The 24,875-nt window shown below is 37.6% G+C and overlaps 1 protein-coding gene across 6 annotated transcripts in view; it reads left to right on the plus strand.

Moving 5' to 3' along the window:
* CCSER1 (coiled-coil serine rich protein 1) overlaps positions 1 to 24,875 on the plus strand; it is a 436,344-nt gene that overhangs the window by 321,299 nt on the left and 90,170 nt on the right. For 2 of the 6 annotated variants that reach the window (XM_065837731.2, XM_065837733.2), the window contains exon 10: positions 9,434 to 9,479. The exons of the other annotated variants lie outside the window; for them this stretch is intronic. In XM_065837731.2, coding sequence (XP_065693803.2) covers positions 9,434 to 9,479 — 46 coding nt within the window. The remainder of the gene's footprint in view (positions 1 to 9,433; positions 9,480 to 24,875) is intronic. 6 annotated transcript variants of the gene reach the window in all.

Here is a 24,875-nt window from a genome sequence, read left to right on the forward strand (position 1 = left end):
GTGTACCCAAATGTATAGGAATAAGAGGCAGCTGCAAGCAGCTTTGTTATGAAGAGGAGGAGAAAGCAGAAGGCAAAGCCGAGTGGCTTCTACCAGGGCCACAAATTATAGAATTTAAAATACGTATTCTGACAGTAGTGTTTTACATGACATTATGAAGATAGCCGCTTTCTTTACTACTTTTGTGATAGATAGGAGTTCTCAGTGTTTTGCTGTTTTCTGGTTGCTGTAGCTTCAGTTCTTATACCACCACATAGTAATACAATAGAAAATTAGCTTCAGTCATGTTAAAACTTTGTATTTGTTTAATGCAGAAGAGAGAGTCTCATTTCTAAAGAAAAACTAAGCTCTGAGGAGAAAAAAAGAAAAAGTGAATTTTCTGAGTATTCTGTTAAATGATACTTTAAAAAAATATTTTTTCATAATAGTTTTTGAGACATCCACCCTTAAAACTACACAGTATTTGGTTCCTGAAACTGTTTCTAGGGCCTTAAATTCTCACAGGTGCCTCTGGCTTCACCTTTGACCACGACCCTGGTTCCAGGAATTGAGTCTTTGAAACTCCTTGTTTTAGACGATCACGATAACAGCACGCACTCGTCAGAATAAATTGCTTAAAATTTATTGTAGCAAGAGGGCAAAACAGCGCTGGGCGAGGGGGCTCTGCGCTCCACCACAGCACACAAGTGTTTCTATACGGTCTGTATGTACCCGCCCCCGATCTTCTTTCTGATTGGTCAGATGGTTGCTATGCTGTCCCCCGCACAGCGAAGCGCATCCCCCTCCCCACAGGCGCGCAGCAGCTTTCCCGCCAAAACTTGCAAAGCAGGCTGTGCCACATTCTTCCCGCCAAAACTTGCAAAACCAGAATGTGGCAAACTATAGCGACAGAACGTGGCGGTTTAACATTTACGCAACTCAGTGAATTGCAAACTACTAACATATCTTGGTTTGATTAGCAAATTTACTTCAGTTATGCAATCTGTAACACTCCCTGCCTTCCCATACAGAACTTTTTTGTCCTGCAATTTCACAGCAGAGCATGGAGTCTCTTAAGCAGCATAAAAATTACCCTTGTTGCTGTTATTTTGTGGATCATGCAATGTTTGATAAGCTGTTTCAGAAGACATTGGATCACGCTTCTTCTGCTTAGTAGCTGCATTCTTAATCAGCAATTTTGGTACCTGAGATTAGGGCTCTGATTATATCTTGCACAGACAAATTTAATTTAGTGGGAAGAGAACATTCCCCCCTGTTCTTTGTGGCAGTTTATGTCTAATATAGAATAAAAACTGTTGAAAAATGTCATCAAGCTTATGATTTTGAAAGCTTTACTTCATAGCTCCACAAATAGTTTACCATCAATTACATTTAAAATTATCATCGGTTGGAAATAGAAATGGAACTACTTTAGCGACAGACTGATTGAAATGTTTATCCAAATAACCACTTTATGCCTATAATAGATCTGCATCAGTCCGTAAACACTATTTGCTCTGTCCTGAAAAACAGTTCCTTAGTGTAGTAATCAAAGGAAAAAATCACTTTGTGCAGTGAACTCTGTCATTTAGATAATTGTGTCTGATAGGTATATTTGTGTATTGGATGTGATACAGTGCCCATCTGACTTTAGATTACTCTCTTCTTTTTTGAGAGACATAAGAAAAAAGATGTTCTACTGCAAATTTTGTACACTTAATTGGTTATTTTAGTTGCTTTAGAAGACTCTTCCCTTTTTTAAGCTTTCCATAAAGAAAAACAAACCTTATTTTGCAGTCTCTTACTATCAGAAAATGCATGTTGTAAACATGCCACCGTGTTTTTGAAATACTCTCACAACACAGTTTTCTTTTCATGGCGGTCAGTTCATCACCATGTTGAAATAACAGTGTTTTACCTGCTGAAGATTAGTGCTATAGCTAAATGTTCACGATCACTCTGTCTTGGATGGATTCTATTTTTAATATACGTAGCATTTTCATGTAGCTAATCTACGATCAAGCAGTCCACTTTTTTCTTTCCTTTCCCTTTTCTTTTAGTTTCTTTGGTGAAACTTGCCTGGGGATTCATTAAATCTTAATTCAAATACAAATCTTAACTCTCCTCATTCCCTGCATTGGAACCTGTTGTCAGTTCTTTGTAGATCTGTCCTTTTGTGAAGTAATTGCATATCTTCTACCTCCTTTAATTGTCATGCTAGCCTGGGCCCTTCCAGTTATCCCCCGAAAGACTGAGATGCTCAAAAGGACCAGACACAAACAGGATCCTTGACCTCAGAGGCTGGAATAAATGAGAAGGGAAAAAACGAACTAATAAAAGCAAAAACACAAACCAAAACCCATCGTGTTTGATGGAACAATTAAGGACTTTTCTTCAATTTGACACTATTTTGCATTCCTTTCAATGCTGAGATTTCTGATAGCTTCTGTGGCGTCTTATGTTCCTTAAAGTGGTTGAAGCATATAAAGGAAGCATATCTTGTTTTTAAGCCTTCAGAGTGTGGGTGTAATTAGTAAAGCTGCCAGAGCCTTTATCACAAACTTTCTTCTCTCAAAATGTATTTGTCACTGAGACTTCACCTTTCAGAGGTGAAGTGAAAGTGAATTGCTTAATGAAATAGTAATTATTAGATAAATCCCTCTATCTTAAGATGTCCCCTTGGAGTTCAGGAATAATAACTGGGTAAGGATCATGATTTTATATAAATTATTGAAGTTAACGCGTTTCTGAAACTCTGAAGCACAATGAACTAGTATGTAACTTAGAGGACACTTTTGTAAAAAGTTAATTAGGTCATTTGCAAAAAATGTATTGAAACGCTACTAGTTTTCCCCTCACTTCACTGTCTGCTGCAGTAACAACTGGTTTTTCCATGTCAAATATTGGAATTTTAAGCTCTAAATTATTCTTTCCTATTTTCTTTTAAAGCAACTGAAAGCAACTTAGTTTTTAGAAGATAAAAACACCCACGAGTAAGAAATATCTACAAATCATTTCTGTTGTTCCCAACAGATGGCATAACCACTTTACACATGTGAATGCAGTGGTCACTGTACTTCGCTAACAATATAAATTTGTCGTTACCACTTTTCTACTCTGTTTCTGTTCAAATAATAATAATTTTTTAAAAATAGTCAAAACTCTGTTGTGCTATAGAAACATCATTTTTGAGCCGTCTCTTAAAGTGTTTCTTAGAACTTTCTGCAACAACAACATCTGTTTGCTGCAGTTGTTGCTGCTTTTTCAAGAAGCACTTCTGGGCTTGACCATTTGGGAATTTATTGTATTTGTCTGTTAACTGCTTGTGTTCACTCTCATTAGCATCTCTGAAGAGGCTTAAATGGGAATCTTTATGTGTGGTTGGAGGCTCTTAGGAGCAGGAAACTAACGTATGGCTGATCTTTTACAATGAATTGCTGACCAATATGAAATGCTCTGCTCTTTCCTCCTCTTTCCTCCAGGGTGGCATGTTGTCCATACTTAGTGAGTGTTTTAAACGTTATTTACAAAATCACTGCGTTACCACCTTGTGTTTCCATCACATTGCTCACATTGTTCTAAATTCAGTGTGTAGGAGGATGTATTTAGGGTGCAAGCACAGATAAGTCTACGTGATTAGAAGGATCTTATCAAAAAGTGGGGAAAACAAGGTATTGTTTTAAAAATAATCTTTGAGAAGTGCTGGTAAACTACGTAATCCCTGCCCCATGGTGAGAAGCACGTGTAAATGTTTGAAATACAGAAAATGTGAATACATGAAGTCTATTGGAATTTACACTCTCATCCACTGCTGCCAAGAGTGGAAATAAACGTCAGATTCCTGATGTCAGGTGTTTCCAACACATGGCTGGATAGTGGCTGCTGTCAAAGGGTGCTAAAAACATCATAGATGGAACACAGAGCAAATGTGCACCCCATTTATGACCACAGATATAATCAAAATAATGTGTAAAAAATACCTTTTCAGAGTTCAGAGCACATAGAGAATAAACACGGTGATTTATATCTTGCCTGATCTCCTGATTGTTTCCCTTAGCGCTGCTGTGTACTTTGTCTTTCCCTCTGTGGATCACAAGCATTTGCATCTTACAGGTGGTAGTTCAATATCGTATTCATTGCACTGCTCCTCATCGTAACCGGCTGCCATCTGGAATTGTTCTTGCTTGGGAATCTCTAAGCACAGCATAGTTAATTAGTTTGAGACTTTAGGACGCATTCTTTGGGCTCCCTTAAAAATAAATAATACTATGTCTATTTATATTGCATTTGATAGGTTGAAAAAGAGAGCTGGCACTTTATTCTCTCTGTTATCATGATAAAGGTCAGTTAAAAAAAGCAAAGTTTGTTTCAGAGACCCCCAATCCAAATGTATTTATGTTTTATGGCAGGTGTTTCGGCAATTATTACTGATTAGAAAATTAGATGCTGTTGCTATAGCAGCATCTTTATTCACTAATTAGTTTTGGCACATTCTAACTAGCACTAGCTCAGCTAGACACAAAGCTATTCAGATGAGACACGCAAAGGTTGGTGTGGAAATGGTGAGTTGATGCTGTGAGTGCATTAACCTGGGCACAAACCAGGTTCTCAGAGCACAAGCAAGACCTCGGTGGCCTCATCTGTGTTAGCAAAGCACAAGAAAACAAGAAATCGGTGAAATTCTGAACTATAGTCCTTCAATTCTCGTTCTTAAATGCTATTTTGACTGTATCGGTTGCTGCAGGGTCAGCAAACTCAGGCTTTTCTGTTTCAGACACCAATCGTGAGAGCATTGTTGCTTTTATTTGGGCAGGTGATGTGTTTCTTTGACTTACTGTATGATGCAATCAATTATTTTGTTGTTGTTTCTAATGGGATCTTTAGTGTGGGCATCACTTTGCAGAAATGGGTATCACAGTTATGAACCAGTTACAAGCAGACAAAAAGTGGCCGTTTGTAGAAAAAATAAAGTAAGTAAGAGGAAGTAATAGAAGTTGACTGAGCACTGAGGCTGCCCAGCAGCTTCCCTCTGAATTTCCAACACACGGCCCTAAGATAGAAACACTCGTACTGCTCAGTTAATATGTTCTAAATGAGAGATGTCCCAGGCACCTCAGAGGCCTCTAAGACCAAGTTAATGAAAGATTTAAATGAGCAAAGCAGGGTGGCTTTAAAACAAATTGTACACCTCAAGGGCAGGGGTAGCTAAATTCAAGTGAAGTCCCCTGAGAGGATAAAGAATCACATAGGTCATCAAGTGAAAAGAAATTAATGTAACTTAACATCTCTAGTGTCAGTGAGAACTCTGCAAGTATTTTCCTATTTTATGCGTGGGGTTTTTATTATGTTTAATTTATTTTTTTTAATGGTATAACAGTATTTCAGCAGATGTTGAGGCATTCAGGAATTCACAGTTTCGTAAGAAATTTCTGCCTAAGCAATTCAAGCAGATTGTTGTTGCTGGTAAGATGCCTGGAAGGAAGCATACAGTTACAAAATACACGCAAGCTATACAGAAACATCAGTGGGAATTATCCATTTGAACTGATTATCTTATTGCTATCACGTAAGGGACTGTAGGTAACCAGAAACACTGCCTTATATGATTGTATCTAGATCTAACATAGTGTTTATGGTTTGGCCTTACGACATTTCAATCCAAACTGCTGTGCGAAAGTGTATTTTAGGATCTTTCACTTATATGTGGAAGCAGATTGCTGAGAAGTGCATGTAAATGTTGATTCAGCGTTGAAAATGTGCCAAGAGGCTGCTAGTAAAATATTTACTGATAACTTTAAGATGGAAATATGTCCTCCTTATAGAGCTATAACTTCAGTTTGGAAGATATTTGGAGGAGGAACATGGTTATTTTTATTTATCTATGGACTATGGAGCTGCGTTTGCTCTTGAGTCTATTTTCTTTCAGTAATTTTGCTCATGCCCTGGCATAGTTTCTGAAAAAATTGAAAATCAGTGTGATTGCCATACTATCATCTTCAATTGTATATAGCTTTAAATATTTTGGAGTTGTATGAAGGCTTTGTGATATTTCAGGCCACCATAGGAACTAAGTATTTCTTCTTGTTTTATTGTTTAAGGTAAAACATATTGCAATCTGAAATCTAAGAAAGGAAAAAGACACAAATGATAAGCAGTTTTTCATCAGAGAAGTTGTAAAGACTGAATGTTGGCTGTTATTAAAGGTGAATAATGCTGTAAAAGAGATAAAGTTGTAAACAATTGTTCGTGGAAAGTAGTGGGGTTTTTTTGTTGTTTTATTGGCTTTTTTTAGCGTTTTCTAATCCTGTCTTTCTAAAAAGAATAAGAATTCCTGTTTTGCTTTAAAGCCTTGGTCTTCCTCTTAATGCTACTACGTTGCCTACAGTTTTTCCTTTGTATTTAAGCAGATGTTTATTCTCCCCAAGTATCCAACTCTCCACCTCTTTGTATTCAAATGATCATTTCTTCAACTTGTCAAAGTGAGCCTGAAGGATGGGTGAGGTCTACATAGGGAGAAATGGTTTTGGCACTTAGAGGAGAATGTGTTAGTGATCCAGCAAGTTTTGCTGTCTCTGTATCGGTGGTATTATGCTGTCGTGTTTCGACAAGAATTATCTTGCACGAATCTTGTGAGATCACTTGAACGTTTTTAATGTGGTAATAACTAATACGTCAGTATAACCTTTAATTTAACGCTCTACTTTTTATTCGTAGTAGCGCTCTGAAACGTTTTGAGGTATCAGTCTCATTTCTATGAGAAAAAGGAATATGTTCATTTTCAAAGCTCGTGTCAAAATATGCACTTTGTCTAGGGAAAATGTTGCCTATCGTGAGTAATCCCTATAAAAATAATAACCTGGGATTGGAGGGGGAGGAAGTTGGGTTTAGGTTTTTAGTTTGGTGTTTGATTGGTGCCTTTATAACCATATAATAGTTGGGGTTTGTGCTGTAATACAAAAGAAGGCATTTATTGAAAAAAAACATGCATTTGATGAGCAGTGAGCTCTCTTATTTTCTTCTGGCATTGACTTGTCTGTTGTCAATCCACATATTTGTGCAGATTCCTCCTAGAAAGTGACCCAGGAAGAAGAGCGGTGTCTGTGCAGCTGTGCTGCAGGGGGCTGGACTGATTTCATCATTTCATATATCGCAGTACTCAGACTTTCAAGGTGAACCCAAAGGACTTCAGTCACTATACACAGTTAATAACAGCTGAACTCATCACTTTGGAGTTCAGAGAGATGGAGTTTGCTGAAATATTTTGACCGAAAGGCTTCATTTGAACGGCAAACTAATACATACTTGGATGCTTTGCTTCATTGAATAGGTTGCGTAATGAACCCTCTTCATTCAGCCTCCCTTACTACTGTTGTCCCAAAATAGCTGCAGTCACAAATGTTGAGGCTGTCTGGCGTTTGTGGTCGTTACTTAAAAAAATTGACAGTAACTGATTTTGTTCAATGCGAGGATGTGAGAAATAGAATAACTGTGGGAAATAAATGCCAGATTCTCTTGCTGTGGAACTACTGAGAGTTCCAGCAGAGCCCGGATTGGCCATGGAAAGTGTCTGAAAGTTGGCTTGGTCTCGAGAAATGCTCCTTATCGTTGGACCAGGTGATACTGAAGAATAACATTTATTTCTGGAGTATGAGGTGAAAAAAGGGGAAGGAAGGCCTGGTATATATAATTTTTCTCTCCAAAAAGCCATTTATTCTGAAAATCAGAAACATGAATAAACAACACAGACGATTTCATCAGTATCTTGCTTTTCAAAGGATCATCATGTCATTAGAAATACATTACTTAATGGGTGTCAGTAGTTGATAATAGTAATTAACAACGAATAATTAAATTCCCAATGCTTTTGTTGTCGAATTTGTGTAAGTTGAGGCTGTTTAAATGTTTTCTTTTTGATGCATGGGGGGCGAACGTGAAGACACTACACATTCAAAGCGTAGAAAACATACATTGGGCTGAATCAGAAAGCAGTCAACTCACCCTTGTCAGGCCAATTTACTTTGTGCTCTTTGTTTTTCTATACGGTTGCACAGATAATTTCAATGCCTTTATATGGTGAACTGAAAACTTACTTTTAGGATTGACAAGAAGGATTTCTTCTTTAAATAAAAAAGTTTTCGCAAGACCTGAAAGAGAAAATGACCTCAAAACCCAAATGTCTAGCACTGTCTAAATGCCTGGTAAATCACTTTCCAGCCTTAAATTCAAAAAGATGGTGGAAGTCAAAAGCACTTTAGTGGAAGCCCAGCTCCAGTCAAATCTCCTAACTTTCAGATGTTTGATTATTTTTTTTCCCCGTTTCTTGTGTTTTTATTTTTGTGGAGGTTTTTGTTTGTTTAGGGTGGGTTTTGTTTGTTTGCTTTGCTTTGTGTGGGTTTGGGTTGGTTTGTTTTTCCCTCTAGGCAATAAGTGCAGTCTAAATATTACTGTTATTAGTCATCCTTGTCTACCCAGTGGGCACCGATCAGTGTGGCTTTTCATTCTGGGAAGGGGGATGCAGTTTTGGGCACAAACTTGAAGTAAAACTCTGATTCATGATCTAGATTCCCAGTGAGGGAACAGAGTTTAACACTCCTTCAAATTCGGTACACTAGAGTAACCTGGTCATCCTCCTAATCCCGGTTTTTCTGGATTTGGGTTTTTTGGGGGGTGAAGGGGAGATTGGGGCTGGATGGGGTATTGCATCAGGAAGAGGCTCATCTGCAGATCCCAACCAGTGTCGTCCTTGCTTGGCATTTGATTCATATTGCCTCTACATGCACGGCTGCTATTTCAGAGATGTGTAGTAATTACTGGCATCATACACAAAAGATGAAGCACTCCATCCACTGAAAGAGCATACTGCATATATTAATTGGGGGTTTAATAAAGCTGCTTCCTATCAGCTGTCATCAAACTGACCCAGTGAGGACTCGTTAAAGAATTGCGTAGACAAGATGCGGAGGAGGTGGCAGGAACCAAACCGCACCGCACTCGCTCTCCTTCCTACCTGTTTGAAACCCACTCTGCCTTCAAACAGTGTCAATATCAGTTAAGACATCACTGTAATTGAGCCTTCTTATTTTTGTAACAATTCATTTTAATATATACTCTGTATGCTGTCCTTCCCATCAAGTTTAATTTCTGACAAGTGTGAGCATGCTTGTCTTATGCTGACACTTATTTTCTGTTCGCTTTCTTCTTGCTCTTCTTTTTCTCTCTCTTTGGTTGGTTGTGTCCGCCGATGGGTAGATTACTCAGGGAATGTTCTCCACTATAATTTATGTTTATCTGAAAATAGGAACTGCAATTCTTCAGTAATAACAAGCTCCTCTATCTAAACAGTCTCTATTACGTTTCACTGCCTTCATTTTCTTCGTGTCTTGTCATTTTTTTCATTTGCTACTGCTGTTAATCTGACATCCTTTGCTCCAAAAAAAATGTGTTTTATTTCCAGGGCACAGCATTTGGAAGTGCTCCTGTACCCTCTCGCAGGCAATTATGTGAGTCTCTTCAATTCCGCTCTGTGTTGTAAAGATGACTGTGTTCATGTGCTGTAGCATGGCATGCCAATCTAGACTTAATGCCCTGAGGTCAATATTCAACCACTGGTGTTGTATATTGCCTGTAATGTGTTTGTAGCCAACAGCTTCTATTGACCCCTTCTTTACTACTTTGTTGTGTTTTGTTCAACACGTCATAAGTTGGGGCTGTGCTGTGCACTACAGAGTTGCAAGAAGGGAAGAAAAATACCATAATGACTCAAAGTCTGGAGAGGAATAAGAACAGTATCCTCAGATCATGTGTTCACCATAGTAATTAGTGGTATTGTTAAAACTAAAGAATCTGTCTTTCCTATTCTTCAAATTAATCTCTTTGTTGTGCAAACAAATGAAAAAGAATTTGGATCTCAAAAAATTACGGGATGAAATATCAAACAATATGGTCTAAGGCAGATGTTACTGAGACCAGCTGTATTTCTTGTAAGACTTTCCTTCTAACTAGTTTGAAGAACACGTTCATCCCCTGAGTTGAGAAGGAAAGGGAACTTTTACAGAGGAATCTCATTTTTTTCCGTAAATCCATTGGAAATATTGATAATATGGCTTATAAATAAGAAACAAAAATTCCCCCTTTATCCACCCAAAAACCCAATAAATCACAAATGTCATGTGCTAGATATTAAAAAATTAAGAGAAAGGCTCACATTCTAATTGAAGATGGTCTCTGCTGCTTTAACAGTGTGTGCGTGTGAGTGTGTATCGGATACATAGATTCGCAGAATACCATCAGACTTTGAGATTAGGACCTTAGTACGTTTCTTGAGTCTATTTCTCTCCTTCTACCTTGAGTTAAATGTCCATCCTTAAGACATTGGTGTCTTCCATATCCACATATTAAGCTACAGCCATGCACTGCATTATTATAATTATTATGCGCTGCATCACACCGCTGAATGTCAAGTAGATTCATCATAATATAACATTACAGGCTTATTCATAAAATACAGTGTAGTTTGAACAGTGCTTCATTGTTGGCAGTCTGGAAATGTGTTGCTTGCATAAATTCACCAATGCTGCTCTTGTGTATTCATAGGGAAACATACAGCATTTGCCTATGAGTGTGGGTCTTGCAAAAGTAACAAAAATATGATCTGTCTATGGCTGACCTTTCTTTTGTGCAATTATCGAAGGTGTTCCTTTTCTACTGGCTATATATAAGAGGAGAAAAACATGGAGATGAAACACTGTTCATGAAATACATTTGTTCACCTATTATCGTTATTTAAGGGACAGTGTAACCAATTAATGTTGGATTCTTCAGAAAAATAATACTCAAGTTATCATTTTTAGCCAATATGTGTATTAGCAGTCTTCCAAAATGAAAATTTAAATTGCTGCCTGACTTACTTTCATTTAAGTGAATCCTGCCACTGGTCTACATGATGAATAAAATCAATGAAGACTTTGGAAGGGCTCCAACATGATAACATGCATTAGCATGCTTAATTATAAATAATCAGAAGTGTGCATGATATCACTGTTGATGGTTTTCTTCCTTGTATGGAGCCCCTGGTTGAAGTGAATGTTCAAGTGTCATGTAATGAAGAGTGTGTGCAGAATGAAGTTTGTGTATCTAAATGAAGATGCAGGACTGTGAAGTGAACAGGGGAATGGAAGATGCTTGGGTTAAATATGTGGATGAAGTGGTCAGAATCTCTATGATGAGCTGATGAAAGAACGGTAAAACTAACATCACTGAAGTGGGGAGATGGGAGAAATGGTGCATTGTGGAGGAAGAAACCTCATGGGAGTGGTTTTCTAATGTAGAAAAAGGCCTGAGGTGGTGATGGGAAACGTGTAAGTTGCAAATGAAAAGATTTAAAATGTTGTCTTTCAGAATTTTGAAGGAATTTAGAAATGAGCAGGCTAACCTACTAGTAAAAATAGTTTCTCTTAGAAAAAGTACTGGCAGTCATTTTCTTGTGGAGTTAGCAAAATAAACGGAGTCAAGAGATGCAAGTAGTACTATGGTTAAAATAATGCCTAAAAAAAAGCTTAATAAAAATACCTTTCTGTTTGTGAAGTCCAACAGTGATATTTTCTGCAGAGATTTACTTATCACAATTCTTTTTTATGTGTGATATAATTGTGAGCATAGAAAAATAAAGCTCTTATATAAAACATACCAACTTATAAGGAAGTTTTACCCTCGGAGAAAGTTCAAAACTCATCCCCCAACCATAGGCCAAATACAATGAGTTCTCCAACCTGAACGCCTGACTAAGGAAATGTTAAAGATCTTAATCTCCCATAGGGAGTGTTCAAATGTTTCCAAGGTGTACAGAGATGTACACTTAGAACCACTTTTGGGAGGAAAAATGCAAAACTCTTAATTATTATAAACTAAATAGGTTCATAATCCTACAGAAGATGAGGTTCATGCTAGAGTGATGTCCATAGATTCAATTACTGTCTGACTGGAGTTTAGGAACATATCTGACTAACTGTCAATGACTTTCAACCAGGTTTTAATGAAGCAATTTGCTCTCAAAAAATTAACCAATAATAATAGAAATAAATTATGTAAATAGTAATAAACCTTAATAGATATTGCTTTACATTTTTGACTCGTAATTCTTCATTGTAGTATTTCTAAAAATGGCTTCGTCTGACAGTCACCTGCTAAATTTAATTCACTTTCAATTAAAAATTCATTAGAAAATTATCCAGTTAACGGAATAGGCTTTTGATCAGGTTTTTTAACTCAGTAATACATTCTTAGCGATTTAGGCTTATTCTGTTGTACTCACAAGTTATAGTCCTATTAACTGCGCTGGATGGAAGATCATGCTCTGTTTTTGCAAAATTAGGAAATAGATATCCTGAAATAGTTTTATTACTATTATTTTTAAGTCCTTCATTTGTGGGAGACAGTTGTAATTCTTTCAGGAGCGGCTCTGGCTCTCAGTCCCGTTTCTATGGAAACAAACATCAGTATAGTGAAAGTTTTTCACAAGTGACTATTTGAAAACACTGGGGACAGGAGAATTCATTGAAGCAAATTTGGAACCCACTCCAACAGACACAAAGTTTAGATATAGAGCAGAAATTAAAAAACAAACGTAATACAGTTTAGCATGTGGGTTTTATTTGTTTCTTAATTCCATGATTGACAAGAAGGCTTTATTCTTTAAAAACGTGTTTATTGTATTTAGATGTGCTGGTGCAGAGCTCCCCAAGAGGGGTATAAGACAGAGAGATGTGTTTCTGGACCTGGGAGCACTGAGGAATTTAGAAAAGTGAATTTTAGTTTTCAGTCTGTGTTTGATGAGGCAGAATAAAATTCATTAGACTGGTATGTGCAACGGTACCTTCAAAATCTCCACATTTGGTTTGCATACTACACCTGAACATGGAACAAGAACTAAAACAGATATGTTGTGTTACTCTCTTGGATATCCTGTTCTTAGGCTTGTAAAAAGAATACCGTGGTCATAATCTTATTAAAAAATTATTTCTTGTTTAAGTAAAATAGCCCTTAAAAAAGCTTCGATTTTCATCACTGAAATAAATGGTCTATCAGGGTGAGATTCACCCAGTTAAGACATAATCAGGTTTTCCCGTCCTGCTTTGTGCTTGCAGCCTTGATTACACCTTAATCGAGGGCAAGTAGAATATATATATATATAAAAAATAGAATACAGAAGAGATGCACGGTGGGTTTGCTTGTTCTGCTGTTCCTGCTTTACCATTATAGTGTGTAAAATTGAGATGCATTCTTTTACACTTCTTTTGCAAGTGAAAAGATGAAAACTAAGGGAATGCATTGAAATTAGGTTATTGTCATTTGCTCATATTTCTGAAGCTTAAACACACAGGAAGAGAACGAGAGGTTTTTATGTGCTTTGTTACAATCATCTATTGTTGGGAAATAAGCATGTGCTGAATGTTTTCTGGAAGCTATTTCAAGCTTTTGTTATAAGCAAACACAATAAAAGCAGAGTACTTGCTACAAAACCTTATTAAGCTTTTTCTATAAAGCAACAATAATTTTTACATCCCTTTTCTGAAGGCTAATAATTGCCTTAGTTTTGTTGTTAAAATAACATATCATATAAAATTTGCTGCTTCTAGAATTTAATTTAAAGAATAATTGACATTTGTTGACATTTGTCTGCGTATCTGAACTTTGGAGGTTTAGAGACTATAACTCCAAAGAAAATAGACTTAAAAATTAATGTAGTAAAAGTAAACTCCACCAGAAAGTAGAAAAGCTCTATCACTTGTATATTAGATTATAGTCTCCCTCTCCTTCTCTAACAAGGACATAATGAATACTGAGCCTTCATCGGGAGAAGTGAAGGAGCATTCTTCTTAAGAAGAGGCCAAACAGAGTTTTGTTTTGCTTGTATGGTGATACCTGTATAGTGGATAATATTCTTGCTTACCAGTGTAAGTCTGCAAGTAAAATTACCATCTAGTAGTTATTTTAGCTTCATTGACTATGTCAAATCACTCTTGGGTAATGCCGTGTGAGCATAGGCTGGGTTCGGGAGAAGCTCAGCTGCAGGTTTCTCTTGTCCTGTTCACATTCCTTGGCTGGGAGATTTCAAAGAAGGGAATTCAATTATCAAAGAATTTCAGAGAATGAAATTCAATTATCGTATACAAAAAAGCCCCGGTAAAGCTGGGCACCTAACTGTAAGCACCTGTAGTTCGTCTTTCAGCAGCACTGCCTGTTCATAAGTTGGAAATTATATTTAAAATGTTTTATCTTAATAGGTGGCTAAAAAAAGTCTTTGGTCGTTTATTCTTTGGATTACAATGTGAGTTGCATTCCAATATTTTCTGATTAATTAAAACAAAGTAAAGGAAGTGCTGCTCCAGGCTGGAAACAATGTGGCTGTAGTTCAGCGTAACACGAAGGACGGTGTATAGAAAACCACCAATACCTCCTTTCTTCTTTTTCCTCATAAATTACCCACTGTGAGACTGTAGGAAAGTGTTGCAGATTTTCATTTTAAATGGTCAACCTCCTCTTGTGACATGAATTTTTATTTATAAAATGTTTCTAAGTCTGTAATCTGTCTTTGGATGCAAACATGATCTCTTGTATTATTTATTGGGTATGATATTAAATAATATGTTATGATAGTGTGTAAGAGGCTCAAATATTTTTAAATAAACTGTCAGACACAGCCGCAGACTAAAGTGAGAATCACATCTGGATACTTTATGGTTCTTTTTGACCTCAGTGCCAAAATAAATTTAAATGCAGTTTGTGCAATAAGTCATATGGAATAAAACAGTAGCGTGAAGAATACCCTGCAGTATTAATTCATCTGAGGAGGGAAACTACTGAGTCTGAGTACTTCTGTGTGCCAGACTTCTGTTTCATTGCCCTAAGCATAGGATGCCTCACTACAGCTTCTGCGGTCGCGTTTGCATTGAGCTATAAATTACAAAAGGATACACTGCGGGAAGCAGCCTAATGATGTTATTTCCTAATGGACTTATAATGTCATGCAACCAAGATTTCCTAAAAATACTTAACTAAATAACTACAGGATGAGGTGCTATATTGTTGTAGTTTGTCAAGTTTAAGCGGTTGCCCTCTTTCTGAATTAGGTGGAAAATCAAGAAAGGCAAATATGGAGTAATTATTTCTATTGCTTATTTTGTAACTCACTGTTTGAAGGCTGTTCTTTTTCCTTTGAAAAACAACAGGCAGAAGGCAATTTAAATACTGTAATTTATCTTTGGATGATGTATTTAAAGCCGCTGAAAGCAAATAATTTGAGCATGTAGCAATTAACATTCTGATCCCAGTAAGGGATTTGCATATGTTGACCCTCGCCATCCTAATGTGGCTCGCAGCAGGTATGAGGTCCAATTCTAGTTTCAGCTGCTGAGTGAAAATGTGACACTTGGCTGTGTTGGTTTGATATCAAATACCAAGAGGTTGTAGAAAACATCCAGATTTTGGTGGCCAAATGTTCTTTTGCTACAGCTGCCCTTTGGGAATTGTCACCCAGTGACCTGTGTCAAGTCTTATCCCTAACCTAAATACCATGAACCAAAATATTACCTGATTTATATGAATCCTTCTGATTGCTGATGCTGTAGCAGATATTGCCAAACGTGCGGCGTGAAATGGCCATTTGGCTCCCCCGGAATCTGGAGCAAAATGTCCAGAAATGCAAAAGACAGGTTTGTGGTTTGTTTTGTTTTTCCATGGGATCCTGCAGACATACAGTCATGTTTTTTGTGTATCTATTTTATAACACCTTATCGAACAACATGGTCTTGCATTGCTTCTTCACAGACGTCTCCTACGAGAGATGAGCTGTGGACAAAGTGGCGCTAAGGCGCAGAACTGTTTTCTCCAAAAAAGAGGGTCCGGATATACACAATCAGTGTGAAGTTGTTGGCTCGGATTTTGGGCAGTAGCTCAGCCTCAGTTGTGGCCAGTAGATAATCAGTCGTTTGAGTGCACACTTGTTAAGAAAAGGTATAAAATTATACAATTTCAATAGCCAGTTTGGGAAAAAATAATTCCATCCACATATAGTCCGTACAGATTTGCCAATATTTCTTTACAAGGACTGGTTTATAGGCTAATCCATTGATATTTTAGACATGTTAATTTCTAAATGCCTATATTTACATTCTGCTGTCATTAATGGATTTCAGACTTGTCCCAATTATATTTATGAGGTAGGAAAAAGACTTGATAATCATACTCCTGTGCATTTATTGCCAGTTAAACAAACACGCTGAACTCTATTTCTTGTTAGAAAGCATTACCTAGTAAATAACTGAATTGTTTTAATGTAGGAAGCTACTGACAGAATGAATATTAAAGTTCCAGTGGGTTCTTTTCTCAGAAGTGGGATCATATTTCTAATACTGACTTTCTAATCCAACTTGGAAGTTACAGGCTTCCTTTTGTTTGTAGTAGCTCGATAACAACGTATGCCAGATGTTGTCTTCCCCCAAACTCTGCATTTGAAATACCGAGTTTAAATGAAATCGCACTGCCTCGTAGGGCTTAGCTTCATTCTGGAATTAAACTAATCTATTTCAGCTGTTTAAGTTAATTATGCTTGGGAAAGACACAGTATCTCCAAGCAAAGTAAAATAAGGAAAATTTTAAACAAAGCATATATTTAAAACTGAGTGATGCTTTCTGGATATCTGAAGATGAGGCAGCAAATAATGTCAGTTTAGGTGCTGCTTTCTTTTCGTTCACTCTTATTTCTCTGGCTAGACTTTATGGGAAAACCAAGCCTTTCTGCAAGGACACTGATGGCTATCTAGAGCAATTTTTAAGCTGTTATTGAAGAAAACGTGTTTATTTTGACATCCCTAAACAGAGTATGTTTAGTAACAGCATTTAGAAGTAACTTGGACCTGTGCCATCATGTGGTTGCAGTCTTTTCCTGGCTCCTAGGTTAACTCATCAGGGCTGTGGAACAAAGATTAAGAAACACGCTTTATTAAATATTTCTCTCTGTTGTGGTACTGGAATACGAAATAGGTTCAATGGTTGGGAATCAGGATATGGATTGAGAGTAGGGTCTGATTCTGCAGACTATGTCTGCAAAATAAAGAGCAAGTAGAAGTTGGTTCTTGAAATGATCCAATAGTTGGATTTGGTTTGAGGTTGGTTCCTCCTTCCCGTCTCCATAGTTTGAAGTGGTTTATGTAGCTAATAGCCTTGTGCTTGTGTTACTGTTATAGTCAACCGTCCGTGCTGGCATTAGTGTTTGTTGGTCACCCATTCAATATTGTCTCAAGTAATTATTTATGCTCAACTACTGCTGTTTGGATTTGGCCAGATGGGTGTTATCTCCTGCATGGGATCTATTCTATATCATTGAGACCAGAATTGACTATTTCCTGCCTGACTGCAAGTCGTCTGGTTAATTCTAGCAGTTGCAGAATGGGAATTATCTTAGTTTTACTGGTTTTGTACCAAGTGAAGAGCTACTGCAGAACACATTGCTTCCTGTGCTACGTCACTGTGGTGTGTCTGAGTGTGAGGCAGATGGAACAAAAGGACAAATACTCACGTGCTGCATCACCTCCTGACTTCCATGTCTGTTCATCATCCAGGTTCTTTAAAGCACTGGTATTCTCGTTTTTAGGTGGGCGCTGTTTATTCCCTACTCCCTGCAAAACCTCAGCAACTGGATACACATTTATTGAAATATAACAGACCTCCCACAGTATTAGTTGGGACGTTCACTTGCTGTTTTTCATTTGCTTCAGGGTTTTATTTTATTTTTATTTTATTTGTGACTTAAACCAGAAACTCCTCAAGGCATGAGTTCGAGTGCTGTGACAGACTGTAAAATATCTAGGCTGTTCTGCTGTGCTAAATCTGCGATGTTGTAAATCCCATTTAATTATAGCAACTCATCAGACTTCTCATAGTATTCCCTTGGAGTGAAGCACAAGTGAGGCAGCGTCTCCCAGGAGGTGAGCCGGGAAAATCTGGATATTTAAAAGGAAGTCATTTCTTTGCAGTCTTTCTCATAAGAGCTCTAAATGCAAGAATATTAGATATATGAAAAAACATATATGCTTGAAGCTGCGAGTTTTGTTTTTTAATGCTGCCTTCTAAGAAATAACTGGTTTATATTTAGAAAACCTCAGTGTCTGAGGAACGTCATTACACGTGATACATGAACTTTAACGCTAGAAAATTTTGGGTTCTGATCTAATACAGTCATTAGGTGATATTCAGAAAGCATTACTTAAGTGCTCAAAGGCTTCGAAGTCAATGCCAATCATTTGATTCTGGAGTGAACTTAGTTGACAAACTGCTGTGTTCTTTATCTGTGGCAAGCAATACAGATTGCTGGCACTATTGATTTTAATGCTGAAAAGCAGAAAGACAATCTCTCAGGGGAGCTTGCCCTTTGAAATACCAACCCAAGCATTAAAATTACACCTTTATTTAATATTAGTTTTGGAAGGGAAAGGGAGAGCAGCATTTATTCCCTGTTTGAATCAAGGTACCGTGTCGTAGGTGGTATCGTATTCAACAACGGCGTTCTCAGTCTGCGAAAGGCTCTACAGACACAGCACATTTCAGTTCAACATAAGAGCCTAAACCCAACTGCTCTGGGTTAATTTAGACACACATCAATTTATGCCAGAGGAATGTTAACTGGTACTTCTGAGGCAGAAGATACATCAGCAGCAAAAGGGGCAATAAGATATTTACTGTCTAAGGAAAAGAGAGACAAAAAAAAACATGCTTCATTCACTAAGGAGGCAGGAAGGAGGTCCTTATAATTGTGCATTTTTATGTATAGATGAGGTTTTCCTAAGAGAAAGGGTAAGAGGAACGTCTGGGAAGTATTCACTCGAGTGACAGAAGAAAAGGATCAACAAATTATTGCTTTACACACAGCAAAACTCACAGTGTAGATGTTCATCATGCGTGTTGGCTCTCACAGAAGATGCTTTTGATGGTGAGTTTAGTCAGGGTAGCACACTGCTTGAATTATCCAAAATGTGGCTCTGGAAAGAACATATCAGCTTCTGGTGCTGGACATAACTGTTCAATGACTTCTGGTATAGGTGCTAGGGTTTGATAATATGTGGCATCCAGGGTGTACAGTCACTAAGGGTGTGTTACAGTGAATTCCTCTGTCTTATTCAGGTGTTTCTTACAAAAATGCTACCTGTTCTCCTATAGGAGTGCTCCAGACAGGTAAAGGCAGCGCTTCCAGGACCAGGAGTACTCAACATTAATTGCATGTTTATTTACATAAAGCTACATAATTATGGTGTAGGGTGGAAAAACTGTAAATGGCATTTGAAGCTTAATATATTTTTCACCAGCAACGAATGTTAGTTTGTAAAGCCAGGGGTTAAATACAGATATTAATACTTTTATTCCCATTTAGTAGAAGCTTTTGCCAAGTTCTGATTTCTTGGACAGTGAATGCAGCGAAGTGCATCCTAATTGGTAAAGGATGTTACATTCTAGACTGATTGTGGTAACGTGATTTATACCTCTTTCCTTTCCCAGAGCAATTCCTGTGAAGGATTAAGCATCTTCAGCAAGTTGTTAAGCCTGCAGAGTTTGGCATATTCCTTCCCCCTTAGAATTATTCCAATTAGTCCATCCGTAGCACAGTTAGATAAATTAATAGCTGCGTCCTGTGTGCTCCTGCTGTGCTGTGGGATGCAGTTCTGCAGCATCGTGCACAGCTTGTGTGTATGAAGCATCCCTAATAATCCATGGTTTTCCTAACCACATTACGAAAATTTACCTTACGAACTAGAATTGGTTATTCCCAGAAAGGCTATAAGCTCATAATTTGATTGCATCTGGTGACTAAAGCCATTGGCACATGGGGGGGAGTGGACAAGGTGCTGTGGGAACCAGAGGCTGAGTCACCTCTGAGCTGTTTCCCGCATCCAGGAATAATACAGCTCACCAACTTGTTCAATTGTGTATTAAAGCGTTAAGTCATGGCCATAGAAACCTTAATGATACGGTGCCAGATATTGCCTGTGGAATACCAAGAGCATGAAGTAAGGAGTAAATGGTGTAGTCGGATCTCAGTCTTCGCGCACATGTGAGATTGTGTGTGACTAAGGAAGGAGTGGGAGGTCAACCTTCCACAATTATGAAGATATGATCATTTTGTATTGTCTGAATTTCAGAATTTTGTAGCCTTTTGGATGAAGGCTGTTATTAATTACATTTTAACAAATTTACTGTAGGGTGATGGTAGTGTTAAGGGATTAGAAAGATTTCGCTACCAAATGAAACATGGAGCAGTACGTCTGGAATCACCTTTTATTTTGAAGACTAGAAAGAAAATCGCCTCTTAATACAGTGGTTTTGTTCCTCTTAGCAATGTAGTTGAAATATTTTCTATAATTTTTTTCTGTGATTCATTAGTCCCTGGGAACAGTTTGATGATCCTTGGTCCTGATCCTTTCCGTAGAAGGAATTCTTCATAAATACATTCATTTATTCATTTATTTGTTCAAAATAAGAGCATGGGCTTGGAAGTACCAAACCTTATTGTACTGACAATATCTTTCCACTAAAAAAAGGATGCTACCAGCACTCCAATAAAATGGTGAATATGCATATTGTCTAATATACAGCTTACAGTTCGTGTTTTCAAACTGAATATTTAAACCATGAAACAGTAGCACAAGTTTCACATACAAAATCATGTTTGTTGGAGTTGAAGAACCAAATCTAGCAAATTCCTCGGAGTCCAGCTGTGATTGCCGGTTGATGTCCCGGTGCTCTGAAGCCTTGCAGAAATAATAAATAACAATATGGAAGTCGGAAACTTTTTACATAAGGATTTCATTTCAGAACAATGTAACGGCTTCATCGTAAATGCAGAAAGTAATGTGATAAAGTAATGATTATATTAGCAAACCAATCATTTTCAGTGACGATGGTTTTTTATCTGTTACAAAATCCATTCTTTTCGTGACGGGTATAAGAAATTTCTTATAAAACATTGGAAATATTAATTAAGCATGGTAATCTACTACAATAAAACTTATCTGATTACATAGAAGTAGTTACTGTAATGAGTTTTGCAACTTGAAATATAAATAATTGTTCTCCATCAGGGTGAAAAAAGCCCACAAAGATAACCTTTTTAATCACATAGCCTTAAAAGAGGATTATGGAGGTAGAATACATAGTGGTACACAAGTCAGGACCGTGAAAGCTTTCTGTCTAGATATCTCATATTTCCTCATGGCTTGGCTGTTTTCTGTAAGGGATTGAATGACCTGTTGTTATACAAAGTCTGATATGGTTGTATTATCTCAGACACACAATGAAGTGTGTGTTGTAGGGATATCTGTTCAATAGAGGTCTTAGCTTTTCCGTCTCGCTTTTCATTACAAGGTAGGGCAACCACAGGATGGAGAAGGGATCTGGTCATAGTCCTGCTGTACCCACACGTATTATCGACGTATGGCTTCTTCATTAGGGATCAGCAAAATCCTTCCCCGTATCTCATGTAGCTTCCTTAAGTGTGGAAGGGGCAGTTTTATTCTTCCTTCTCTCCAGTGCCACAGAGCAATTTGGTATTGCAAACAGGCCTGAGGATAGGAAAATATCAGTAATTACATTTCTGAGTGCCTATCAAGTGAAGTGCAGAAACGGGTAAAGACAATAATTCCTAAAACTCGTTCTTTCAAGGGTCTTCTTCATAAACCTTGTAAAATCTGACAGTTTTATCAGGTTTCAATATTGCCATTACTAGCAATGCAAGATACTTAAAAAGATAACAGTTAAAGACTTAATTAAAGGCACTGAAAAGAAACACTGCTCAAGTATCGTTAGCATTTGGGTTTGATTCCCAAAGCTCACCTCTGTTTTGCTAATAGAATTTGGATTCTATAACAAATATTTGGCAGCTGATGAGAAGCTCCTTATACATTTGTATAGTTTGATTTTGCAACGCTTTTAATAGGAGAGGCAGCGATATATATCAGTGAGTTTTGGTTAAAAAAACAACCAAAAAGCCTACAAGAAGATCAATGTGTTGTTTAAAATGGAAAGTGCCACCATGGAGAACTTTGGGCGTCTTTCAGAGACACCAGAAGGGTGTTTCCTTGAGGAAAAACTGTCCACTGACTTAGTGGGATGCACTGCCACATTAACTTGGACATTTGTTTGGTTGGATTAGGCAGCTTGACCTCCTGCTAAAATGCCAAGATATGTTATAGCAATGGAACAGCAAAACCAGCCCACAGAAGTTAATGATGCTTTAGATTGTCCACCCTTTTATTTAGCTAATCCTCTGTTCTGCTTCTTCCGTCACCTTTTTAATTACGAGGCCGGGGAAAACAGTGGAGTCTTTTTTATCATCAAGTTTACAAGACAGATAAAAGCCCAAGACAGAAATGTTTTGTTGGTCAAGGTTGTTTTCAAAGTTGTTGGTTTTCCACAGAAAAGTAGAGATTAAAGTATGTGTGATGTCTCGAATCAGACTCACGATCTCACCCATTCTTTGTACTGAACGTTGCTTCCTTGCATTGGCAGCGTTCCATATGCTTAGCACAAGCCAATTTAGGGATCTTTTTCCTACATTACTTCATTTTTTCTTTTCTAGGAATAATGTGCTTGCACATCTTTAATACTTGGCACGATTCTGTTTCTCTTGCAGTTCTAGACAAGAAAAACAAGTTGAAATCAATTAAGTATTAATAGCCTAGAATACTGGGGGTGGTACAACGATTCATTAGTTTTATCTTGGAAAATTGAGCTGTTTATTCATCAGTCACAACTTTATGAATCAATTGTTTAATGGGAAATTAATTTTTTTCTTGGGAAAAGTAATTGTTTGGCATTCTTTTATCTTGATTAAAATCCAGCTCTAAGTATGAGAGAAAGTACAAGAGAAACTTGAATTCTTGCACAGGAGCAACCGGTTACCCTAAAAACAATGATGTCTTTTGTATGTGTGTGCTTAGCCATGTATGGCAAAGGGCAGAGTATTTTCACACATGCACCGAACAGTAGAACCTAATTATATTGAAGAACAGAACTGAATGAAGAGTTCACTCAGGCTATGTAAAGAAATTACGTCCCCTAATTTCTTTTCCGAGATGAAGTGGCCTTGTTCGTTCAGTTTTTCCTTGCACAGGAAATTTCTCCATATTTTCTGATAGCCCTTGTTTACCCTTTTGGGGATTTTCTCCGTTTCTTGTGTTTTCTAGGGTATGTTTTGTTTCCTTGAGTGCTGCTGAGCATGGAACTGACGTTCCATAGAGCCACAGATCATAATCCAGAGATGATCTCACTCCGGCCACTTGGTGCCCATCCACTCAGTCTTGTAATGTCCTACAATTCTTAAAAGTCAGCCTTTGCCCTCTGCATCCTGAATTTAAAAGTACCATCAGCAAACTGTCAGCCAGCCGCCTCCTCTCAAGCAGAAAACATTTACTGTGATGTACGCCAATTCTAGACTTTCTGCTCTTTCCAATCGTTTCCCTAGCGCAGCCATCAACAGCTGTGGGTCCCTGCATCCGTCACTTCTTTTTTCCCTCCCATTAAAATCAAATTTCTCATCCTTCAGTCCTTATGTGCCAAGGCTGTTTTAAGCGTGAGATTCTTATCCTGTGAGTAGTAATTTAGCTATTTCATCCTTGAGGTCCTTTAGGATCTTGAGGCAGACACCATCTGGCTCTGGCTCTGGCTCTGTTATTTTTCCCCCTTCCTCATAATATTTCCTTCCATGTCCATATTTTTGTTATACTCAAACTTACTGGACTAATCTGTTTGGGGTGGTGTTGTTGGGTTTGGTTGGTTGTTTTGCTTTGTGTGGGTGGGGTTTTGTGTTGGGGTTTTTGTTTTTCTTTGGTTTTTTGTGTGTGTGTGTGTATTGGGGTTTTTTGACTCAGAAGCAGCCCATTTCTGGTGAGTCCCGTCTCTTTACTGGACGGTCATGGTGTCGGCTGTTTACTCCTCCCCTTGATCCATTAACGTTGGTTATTTCTATGGAAAGGAGTTTGATGGTTAGCACATGCTGGAGAAGCACGTAACACTTATTTGGGAGAAGTGCTGTATTAGTTATTTAAAATACCTCAGAGGTTAAGATCGTCAATAGATTTTATTGCTCATTTAGGATATTAAGATGTCACTGAACATGCCACAGATGATGTGTTAGTATCAGAGGTTATAGACCTGGTGCTGCAGTTCTTGGTTCCTTATCTATTAGGTTTTGGTAGGGGTTGAAACTTTTTCCGTAACAGAGGAAATGATATATTTGAATTTAGTCTTTGCTTGTGCTAAATAAAACAACATGAATATTTTCACAGTGAAACTGCAGGGTCGAGCCTTTAGTGTTATTTGGATAGATTTGGTAAGGGCAGCCACAAACATGAAAACACCTGATATTGGATGTGTTTCTTTTTGATGGTATTTAATTTGCCTTTAAGAAAGAAGAAAAGAGTTTTCCTATTTTGAGACCAAAGAAGAGTAGAAATGAACATTCTAAGTGTTTCTGACAGTTTTTGGAAAGCTGAAAATTTATCCTGGATTCAAAGCTTATTTATTTCTATGGGACTTTACCAGTCCAGGATTTAGGTTCAGATTGTCATTACAAGGTTTGAAGGGTTCACAGACTGAACCAGGTAATGGTACCAACAAGGATATCCAGGTGCTAGGTTCAAGACTGTATCAGCAAATATCTGTAATTTAGTTTTATATTTAAAAATAATAACGTGAAAACAAAAAGGATGCTTTTATAGGTAGGACTAAGCAGACCATAGTGTGGACAATATTTTAGGCTTCTAATTTAGCATTTTAGCTGAATTGCTGAAGTGCATTTACTAACACAGAGGTCTGAATTATGCAAACATCAGAACCTTTTCTGCAATATA

This window comes from Patagioenas fasciata, chromosome 4, assembly GCF_037038585.1.
Source record: "Patagioenas fasciata isolate bPatFas1 chromosome 4, bPatFas1.hap1, whole genome shotgun sequence".
NCBI classification, from domain to species: domain Eukaryota; kingdom Metazoa; phylum Chordata; class Aves; order Columbiformes; family Columbidae; genus Patagioenas; species Patagioenas fasciata.